The sequence below is a fragment of the Mesoplodon bidens genome (genome assembly GCF_964165515.1).
Source record: "Mesoplodon bidens genome assembly, chromosome: 4".
NCBI classification, from domain to species: Eukaryota; Metazoa; Chordata; class Mammalia; order Artiodactyla; family Ziphiidae; genus Mesoplodon; species Mesoplodon bidens.
The window spans coordinates 20,375,238-20,385,076 of record NC_138160.1 but is presented as its reverse complement, the minus strand read 5'-3'; the positions used below and the strand labels follow the sequence as shown (position 1 = coordinate 20,385,076).

Genomic DNA, 9,839 nt, shown 5'->3' with positions numbered 1-9,839 from the left:
AGTTCTACTGTTCTGTTTAGATATTAGAATTGGAAGATATCAGATCGTATATGGATTTTCAAGTGTGGAGGTGGAATTAACAATCAACTAAGTAGCAACTAACTTATACCATCTGATACCTAAGAATTTTCTGCACAAATTTGTTATTTTATTTTGTGACAATATAAAAACTGAAAAATATTATATGTAATATTTGTTTTATATAGTATACCACGTGGCAATTATGCCACACATCAATGATAATAATTATAATTAACATTATTCATTTTAACAGTCAGATAATGCATACAATTCAAGGAATAATGAAGGCAAATCAAACTTATAAATATTCAGAGTTCTTTGTAAAAACAAAATTGAAAATGAAGTTATGAACAAAAGTTAAAACAATATTAAGAACAAAGCACTGTTCCCAATGATACAAACTAGATACTGTTTTTATTGTTGTTGTTTATAAAGAACAGTACAATGCATTTAGAAGAAGTACTGCATTCATAATACATAATGTCAGTTTTAAGTAAATAAATGCAAAATAGTTGCTTTACTCAGAAAGACTTGAAGAATTTAAACAGGTATGGTGTTTTTTTTTTTTTTAATTCCCCAAGGCCACTGGGTGAGGTTTATTGTGAAACCTCTCAGGGTGAGGATGGGATGGGCAGGCCAGGGCGGGGAGGGGAGCATGTGCAGGCTCTAGGAGGCTGAGTCAGAAGCCTCTGAGCTGTCCTTGACATTGGTGTTCTCTGTGGTCTCGCTGACCTCACTGAGGTCTTTGCTGTCTCCACTGCTACCCTCCGCAGCCAGGCCCTTTTCCTCACGACAGGCCTCTCCCAAGCTCGGAAGCGAGTTGCCCTTGCCCTCCACCTTGTTCTCGATGGAGCCCAGCACCACGTGCCTGGCCTTCTCCTTCAGCTCCAGGTGCCGCCTCAGCTGCCACCAGGAGCCCGGGGAGAAACGGGAGTAAGGAGACGGCACCTAAGTCTCTAGAGCACGAAGGCCCTCTCCTGCCGCCCGTGCCTTGTCCCTTGCTGGCGGCGGGGGGCAAGATGAGAGGCAGCAGAGCCAGGGCAGGAAACAGGACTGAGTCCGACTCCCAGGGGGGAGCCCTGGCACTGTCCCCTCTGGGCCTGTTCCCTCTCCTGTAAAGTGGAGGTGCTCACGGCTCCCTCACGAGACTGCTGTGGAGCCCTCTGAACGGCCCTGGCCCCCGAGGAGCCTTGGGCAGAACCCTGACTTCTCTTCAGCCCAGTTTTGTCTGGCCCCTGAGCCCTGGAGCCAGCTGCAGCCGTCCCCAGGCCCCGCATCTCTCAGCACGTCCAGGGGCCTCCTCCCTCTCCTCTCACAGCAGCCTCTGGGCAGGACGGGCTTCTTCCTCCTCGGAGAATGGAATCTTGGGCCTATGGCCTTCGTTAAAGCCCTGCCAAGGTCCGGCTCTCCGCCTGCCAGCAACGGAAGCTGAGGTGAAGAGGGCCAGGACTTCCGGCGACACAGCCTCCCACTGTCCCAGGCCGCCCCTGCTCGCCTTGCCTGGGGACTGCGGCCCTGGCCCCGCAGGACTCTTACCTCATCGGCCATCTGGGTGAGATCCCGTTTCATCGCATATGCGTCTTCCCCGTCTGCATAGTATTTGGGCTCCACTTCGCTGATCCTGGGGACAGCAGGTGGAGAGAAGAGGGCAACCCAAATGGGGGGCAATTCTCCTCAGCCTTCTGGCATCATCTGCCAGTGGGGCAGGGTGTCATTGCCCCCCCAAGGGCTCTTTGGGAGACATTTCCAACATGGTCTTCCCTCTGCTTTCTCCAGCAGTAAGTAACACCCAGCTCCTTTATTTCCCCCAACCTGTGGCATCCTGCCACTGCCCCTCGTCCCTAACCTGGCCACCAAGGATCTGTATCTGTGGTTTCCTGTGAACTGAAGCCCTGAATTTGGCAGTCCCCTCCCCTCCCCTCCCAGCCCTGCTCCCTGTCACTTCCTGGGCATGCAGGGCTGGCTCATATGCCTAACAATTGGAACCAGGGAGGGGTGCTGTGGCCTCTGTTCTTGGTGGTCGTTACCAGACAGCGTGGCCCCTACCCCGAGCAGCTCAGGGGCCAAGCCTGTGCTGGGAGATGTGTGTGCAGACCTGGGCACACTGCCACTGAAAAGGGAGCCGGTCTGGATGGCCCAGAACGGCCCTGCCAGCCTTAAGACCCTAGAACTGTCAACCACCAGAGGCATTTGCATGCAGGCCAGAGATCCTGCCTCAAATACCCAGCCCGGAGGCCACTTCCCTCCCCAACAGTCCCTCCTCATCCCCCACCAAGCTGAAGCTGACGCTGTCTCAGTGGGCCCTCCATGGACAGCCCACCTCAGCCTCACTTTCCAGCGGCTTTCACTACAATGTACTGGGCAGAGCAGTTCCCTGCCAGGATCTGTCCTGTGCTGGGCACACAGAGACTGCCACACCCCTGAGTGGACCCACCCTCAGCCACCAGGACACCCAGGGCTCTAGATCCCTCCGCTGCCCTTGCCACTGGCCCTTCCTGCGCGGACGTGCTCAGGTTTATCCTTTCTTCTGGTCCCGCTTAGATGCTTCTGGGTGACTGGTCACTCGGTTCTGCTCCTTGGCTTCTGTTCCTGTCCTGGGCCCTGGTCTCTGCTTCCGAACCTCTTCACCGTGATGCCCTTCCAGCATAGCCGCCACCAGCATCAAGCAAGAAACACCAAGCGTCCTCCGGAAGCCCGACATGCCTCAAGTGCACTGCGGCAGGCAGGTCCTCTTGCCCCTAGGAGTGCTGTCCAAGGCCCGCTCTCCATCTCAGCTAACCCTAGCCGCCCTCACGCCACTGCCTAGAAGGTAGTTCAGCCCATCTCAGCCACCTGGATAAGCCAGACCTGGGGACCATCCCACTCCATGAGAAAAATCTAGATCTACTTACTGAAAGTTGAGGGTGTTGGAATAGAGGTGCAGGGCGGCCCGGTTACTGCAAGGGAATAAGGCACTGCTGAGCTGTACAGACTAGGCCAGGCAGGGACAGCACGTCCAGGTCCTGTCCCTCCTCCCGGTCCCCCTCCCCACTAAGCCCACTTCCCGATCTTCTCCAAAAGCCAAGGCAGCTCAGGATCCACATCGAGGCAGTATCCCTGCTGGTGGTGGTGGGATGAACTGGGAGATGGGGATTGACATATATACACGAATATGTATAAAATAGATAACTGATAAGAACCTGCTGTATAAAAATAAATAGAATAAAATTCAAAAATTCGAAAAACAACCAACAAAACAGACAGTATCCCCCTACCCACCCCCTTCCCTCGGCCCTGGCTTCCACCTCTTCCTGACATGCAGGGAGACGTATTTGGCATTGAAGTTCTCGATCATGGCTCGGGAGGCCTGGTCCATCAGCTTCTGAGCCAGGCCAAGGCGCCGGTGGGAACGTTTCACTGCCTGGTGGGAGAAAGGTGGGACCTCGGGGCGGCTCCAACTAACTTCCGCCCCCGCCCCCACCAGAGCCTGGGTGGGCCCTACGCACCAGCGAGGTGATGTGTCCATGGGGCACGTCGTCCGGGTCCTCTTCCCTAAAGCAAGAAGAAAGGAGAGGGGCTAGGCGTGAACCCCAAAGTGTGTCCAGTCCCGGGACGAGGGAGAGCCAGGACTCTCCAAACCCCAGGCAGCAGCCAAAAGACACGTGCAGCGTCAATGGAATACTGTTCAGTGCTAAACAAAAAGGAGCTCTCAAGCCATGAAAAGACACGGGGGGAGACTTCAATGCATATGACTAAGTGAAAGGTGGTCTGAAATGGCTAATGTGAGAGGAAATTGAACTAAAGGAACAGTCTATTAATTAACAAAACAAAACCAAAAGACCCAACCCAACCCAGGCAGCATCCATCAGACGCGTGCGGTGTCGGTGTCCCTCCTCCCCCCACCCCCAGGTCAGGCAGCAGGCTTGGCCCTGCGTCCGTGGTGACTCACATTTTGGCCAGGACATACCCCACAATCTTCCCATTCTCATCCTCAGCGATGTAAGAGAGCTGCGTGACAGGGAGGAAAGAGAAGGCAGAAAACAAGTTCCTGTCAGAGCTGGAGGCACCCTTACCGGACACCTGGCCCCAGCGCCTGCCTGTCGCTCTGTGCTTGACAGACAGAAGCCGATCGGGCAGCGAGTTCAGTGACAGCTCCTGACCTCCAGGCCAAGTGGCTTGGTTTTCCCACATCACCCCGTGCCCCCTGTCCTTAACCCAGAAGAAGTGGACAGACGCAGGTGGGAATACTGCCCCTACCTTGGCCCTGTTCTTCGCCCCTTTCAAGGCGCCTCCTATCCATCTCCTGCCACCCCAGCCGGAAACACTCAGGGCCTCATTGACCCATGCGCCCCCCCAGACTCTTCACGACCTCGCGCGACCTCGCCGGCTCGTCCCAGGGTGGAATTTCCTTGGCCTGGTTTCTCTCACCCCCAAATTCAACAGCTGCCCACCTGGGGCCAGGAAAGGCCATGGTAGAAATAATATTTCATCTGGTAGTTCTCGGGCAGGCACAGGAGGTTGCAGTGCTGCATGTTCATCAGGTCCTCCGGCTGCGGGAGAGGAGGGCAGTGGAATGCAGTCAGGCCGGGGGCTGCGCTGACTAAGTAGGCCTCGGTCGTGTTAGAACCCTGCTCTGTCTCCTCAGCGACCCCCGCCCCCCCACAGGGCTGCACAGGCCTGGCCCACAGCCGCTGTGCAAAAACTGACTGTTCCAGGAATGAACGTTGAGCTCCAGAAAGCTCCCCGACACCATCCACCGCCAACCCGACATCCGGAAAGAAGGGGTTCGTAGCCCCAGCCCTGAGCCCCTGGCTTCCCCGGCCTCCTCTTCCGGTAGATCCAGCCCCACGGGGACGTAGCCCTCACTTTTCCGCGCCGGGCGGCCGAGGGCGCGCAGGGCGGCTGGCCCGGTGCTCGGCAGGGCCCCTCGGGAGCATGCGCACGCGGCCACGGGCCCCGCTCCCACGCAGCGCGGACAGCCTCCGGCCCCGGCCCCTCACCCTCGCATTGCGGATGTTCATAATGGCGGCGGGGCTTGCGGCTCCCAGCGGGTCGTGAACGCGCAGTCAGCTGCCACCGCGCTCTGACGTGCTCTGAAGCGACGCCGGGGCTGCCAGGCCAGGGCTGGGGCTGGGGCTGGGGCTGGAGCGGGAGCGGGAGCTGGGGCTGGAGCGGGAGCGGGAGCTGGGGCTGGAGCGGGAGCTGGGTCCGGAATCGCGGGGACGGCAGCGGAAGAGGCGGCGCGCCAACAGGTATGGGTTTTATGTCTGAGTCATAACTATATAAGAAATCATTTAAATCTGTGGGATAATTAAATTAATACATTGAGAAGTATAGATATACTAAGTCAGCACCAAACACAATCTTATATCTCAGAGTTACAGAAAAGCAATTAGTTTTGCATTTCTTTAGATATAGTCTTAAATGACAATGTAGCCAAGGAGAATAACCAAGACACATCAAGGATTATGTTAGATAATCATAATACACAGGCCGCAGAGAAAGTTTTTTTTTCAAATGAAAATAAGTAAGGTATTATACACATAGTTGAAACATGATTCACAGCTACAGAAACTAAATAATTTACCTGAATATATTATCTTTGTCTTTCTCACCAAGTTCAACAACAAATGAGTGAAACACCTCTGGAAAAGTTTTTGTCATGGAACTACTTCTCTAGTGTTAACATGTGAATCAAAAGGAAGTCATTTTTTAAATCTCTATGGAAATGTGTTTTTTTTTTTCCCCAAATGAAAACTATTCATTTTGTCAAGTGATTCCCATATATATATATATATATATATATATAAAATGTAGAATAGATTATTGTCAAACTAATCCACAATATGGCAATGAGGATAGTCTTTAATAGTTACAGATAATTTAACATTTGCCTCCTTTATTACCTAAGAAATGCTAGTTCTGTACATGAGTAACATTGGCCATATGTGTCTATAATTAATTACAAATTACCTACTCAATTGATGATACCTAGCACAGCTGTTTTTTTTTCCTGAAACTAATGTTTAAGCACTGAAATATTCAATTAATTTCTATAGCCGTATGTACATTCCTATTTATGTAATGCACTGTTTAATTACAAATTGAAAATTTATTCCTTGTTAATCATCATAAGCATTAATGTTTAATCAATGAAACTTGAAATTTTACACATAAGTGCTACAGTATCTGTTGTTTACTATAATAGTAGGAAGATTTCATACCTCTTGTTTCTATTCTTCTAGGGCTTGTAGACTTGTTAGGTACATTAATCAGAGAATGCAGTGACAACAGAACCAACTTTGAGATCCAATATTTGCCTTGATATACTTCATTATTTTCCTTCCCTGAAAAATATGACACTGTGCAGTAGATACGGTTCTGTGAAGCATTTCACAAAAAATAAAACGTCTCTGATTATTATTAACAGAACAACTGAAAAATGTTTTTTGAAAGAAAAGAGGGAGAGAGAGATTGATTGATAGATTCAGTAAGGTTGAATTAGATCCAAGATGGAAAACAGGTACATGCAGAAGGATAGCACTAGAAACACCTAGAAGAAATACTTTACAAATCAATATGGTGAGCTTCTAGTAGAACCCCCAAAGAAACAAATAGGAAAATCTTTCCCTGCCAACAGTATGTGGGCTTTCAAAGTGGAAGGCAAGTATGTACTGACAAAAAAAGTACATATTTCTTAATAGACATATTTTATATCAATATATTTTATATCTTCCAGAAAATGTACACCAATGAGTCCAACATATATCACTTCAAGTAATTAAAGTGCTTTTTGTCTTAAACATGATATACAATTTCATAATACAGGGAAAATTGTATTTTATACACTTTTACTACAAATCAAATATGTAGAAAAATATATTTTTATTGGTATATTTAGATCTTTAAGGAATTAAACTAGTACTTACAATTAAATTACACACACATATATATACATACATATAGGCACATATAAATATATGTGGATCAAGTAACTAATCAATACTGTGAGAACTAAATATATCCTGACTAATCAGTACCATGAGAACTAAATATATCATGACAGCATATACAATCGCATGCTATAATGGTATATTATAGAAACTCTTCTTGACTAAGGAAACTGTTATTCAAAAATGTGATCTGGGGCTTCCCTGGTGGTGCAGTGTTTGAGAGTCCGCCTGCCGATGCAGGGGACACGGGTTCATGCCCCGGTCCGGGAAGATCGCACATGCCGCGGAGCGGCTGGGCCCGTGAGCCATGGCCACTGAGCCTGCGCATCCGGAGCCTGTGCTCTGCAACGGGAGAGGCCACAACAGTGAGAGGCCCGTGTACCACAAAAAAAAAAAAAAAAAAAAAAAAAATGTGATCTGATATCTAAATGTCCAAAATATAGAGATTTTTTATAAATCATTAGATCTGAATTAGTGGTCCTTATTGTATGTATTTGAATATAAAATACAGAAACAAAATATGTATCATTTTACATTTTATTGATTTTTCTTTATAATACTTGATTATGGCATGAATGGGTTCATCTCATATTGCAGAATTAGAAGAGTCACTTTTATAATGAAAAGTCACATTGTACAGATAATACTGCATATAGAAATGAATTTATGAGCATAAAATACCCAATATATTGCTATAAATTTTAAATGGCTTCCAGATAATATCTGGGATTTAGATTAAATTTATTTCATAAATGCTCAACAGTAATCACTTCAAACCTAATTATTTCATAAAATGAATGAAGTCTCTTGAAATAAATTTATTTGGGTAAATGGGGGAATTTCAAAAGAAAGGAAGTTGAGCAATTAAAGCACAGAAATGTAGTTGCATGAATAACCTCTCTTTAAAAAAATTAAAAATCATTCATATAATATATCATCTTTTAAAATTCAGTGTTTATGTACTTTCACTGTTAGAAGTACATATTTAGAATAAAATAAATACTAAGACAGTGATTATTTTAAATGATTTATAGGTATCATTATATTACATACACTTGTTTTAATTTTATCATCTTATAGAATGTTTTATTACCTAATTACTCAGATGAGAAACAGATGCTCAGTGATATTATGAGTTGGCTAGTTTAGTAAACAGCAGATATCAAAATAAGAACAAAAGTCTTAAACTAAAACTTTCGTCTTATTTTCTCCTTTAAACTGTTTCTTGTGTTAGAGATTTATGGCTCAAGTTTCTCTTAAAATGACAAGCTCACTACGAAAATAAATTCTATCATTATTTTAGTAGGGATTTTTAAATTTTGTTTATATGAAGAACTAGACATCACACAGTTATTTGGACAGGAGAATAAAATAAGTATCAAAAGAAATAGAGAACCAATAAGGAACAGACAGTATCAAAGATGATAAGGGAAGGGGAAAATAATTTGACAGACATAGAATGATAAATATAATACAGTACAGAGTGGTAAAATATGTGAACACAAAGAAATTAGCAACACATAGATTATTACCAATTTTGAAAGAGCAGTTCAAAATGTGAAAATAGAGGCCAGAATACTGTGGGTTGAAAATCAAATAGTGATAAATTAAACTAAATCTACAGGTATACCTACAAGTTTCCTAAGGTACCAGGTAAATCTAAGAGAAAGGGAAAGAGGCATGACAAAAGAGTGATTAATACTGGGCCTGTGAAATTAAACTTGCTTTTGCTTGAGGGACAGAGAGACAAATTAAAAGAAAAACCAAAGATAAAATACTCAAGGTACATAAGGTTTCAATAAATGAAGAAATACATTAGAGGGGAAAAAAGAAATTTCAGAAAAGAGAAATTTGAAAACCAAGAGAGAAAATATTAAAAATAGCTGAAATAATGCGGTTCTAAGTAATGACAATAAACTTGAGTCATTTTTAGAACTGAAATATGAAGAGAATACTGAGGTATAAAGGTAAGAATATTGGAAATGACCTTGTTAAGGATACATGAGGGGTTATCATTATCATAAAGTCATTTTTATAAACTTAGGATCCATACATGGTAAACGCAGGACATAAAATAGCAAACAACAATAAATCATGTGGATTGGGGGGACCTTCAAATGGTGGAGAAGTAAGATGTGGTGATCACCTTCCTCCCCACAAACACATCAAAAATACACCTACGTGTGGAACTACTACAGAACACCTACTGAACGCTGGCAGAAGACCTCAGATTTCCCAAAAGGACCAGAAGCCTGAAGGCAACCTACACACAGAGGTGGGGCCAAAACCAGAGCTGAACCCCAGGAGCTGTGTGAACAAAGAAGAGAAAGGGAAATTTCTCTGTGCAACCTCAGGAGCAGCAGATTAAATTCCCACAGTCAGCTTGAGGTATGCTGCATCTGTGGAATACATGAACAGACAACGAATCAACCCAATATTGAGGCAGTGGATGTTGAGAGCAACTGTAGACTGTGTTTTCTTGTCTGTGACTGACTTCTTTCTGATTTTTATGTTTATCTTAGGAGAGATTTTAGCACTTGTTATCACTAGTAGATCTGTTTACTGGTTTGGTTGCTCTTTTCTTTTTTTTCAATTACTTTTAAACTTTCTTATTTTAATAATTAAAAAAATATTCTAATTATTTTATGTTTTATATTTAATATTTTTTTCTTTCTTTTTTCTCCCTTTCCTTCTGAGCCATGTGGCTGACAGGGTCTTGGTGCTCCACCTGGTGCCAGGCATAAGCCTCTGAGGTGGGAAAGGCAAATTCAGGACATTGGACCACCAGAGACCTCCTGGCCCCACATAATATCAGTCGGCGAGAGCTCTCCCAGAGATCTCCATCTCAGTGCTAAGACCCAGCTCCATCCAATGGCCAGCAAGTCC

At 45.4% G+C, this 9,839-nt stretch overlaps 1 protein-coding gene across 3 annotated transcripts; it reads right to left on the bottom strand.

Annotated features, from left to right (window-relative positions):
* Positions 1–398: 398 nt before the first annotated feature.
* LOC308616026 (N-alpha-acetyltransferase 10-like) lies at positions 399–5,170 on the bottom strand. Of its 3 annotated transcripts, none has more exons than XM_081231999.1 (8): positions 5,001–5,170; positions 4,452–4,550; positions 3,950–4,008; positions 3,507–3,552; positions 3,307–3,421; positions 2,913–2,961; positions 1,558–1,642; positions 399–924 (listed from the first exon to the last, which is right to left on the bottom strand). In XM_081231999.1, exons 1-8 carry the CDS (start codon positions 5,019–5,021, stop codon positions 688–690), a joined length of 711 nt encoding a protein of 236 aa, XP_081088125.1. In that variant the 5' UTR covers positions 5,022–5,170; the 3' UTR covers positions 399–687. The 3 variants fall into 3 exon arrangements, with proteins under 3 accessions (XP_081088125.1, XP_081088126.1, XP_081088127.1); XM_081232000.1 differs by having other exon boundaries at positions 403–924; positions 2,913–2,957; positions 3,306–3,421; XM_081232001.1 differs by having other exon boundaries at positions 715–1,009; positions 2,913–2,957; positions 3,306–3,421.
* Positions 5,171–9,839: the final 4,669 nt, after the last annotated feature.

What these genes read in the sequence shown, in the direction of transcription:
- LOC308616026 (XM_081231999.1), bottom strand. Translation starts at nt 5,021, where the DNA reads ATGAACATCCGCAATGCGAGG. An exon ending in ATGGCCTTTCCTGGCCCCAG is followed by an intron (nt 4,009 to 4,451) that starts GTGGGCAGCTGT and finishes CCTGTCACGCAG; the next exon opens with CTCTCTTACATCGCTGAGGA. An exon ending in CTCCCTGCATGTCAGGAAGA is followed by an intron (nt 2,962 to 3,306) that starts GGTGGAAGCCAG and finishes CCTTATTCCCTT; the next exon opens with GCAGTAACCGGGCCGCCCTG.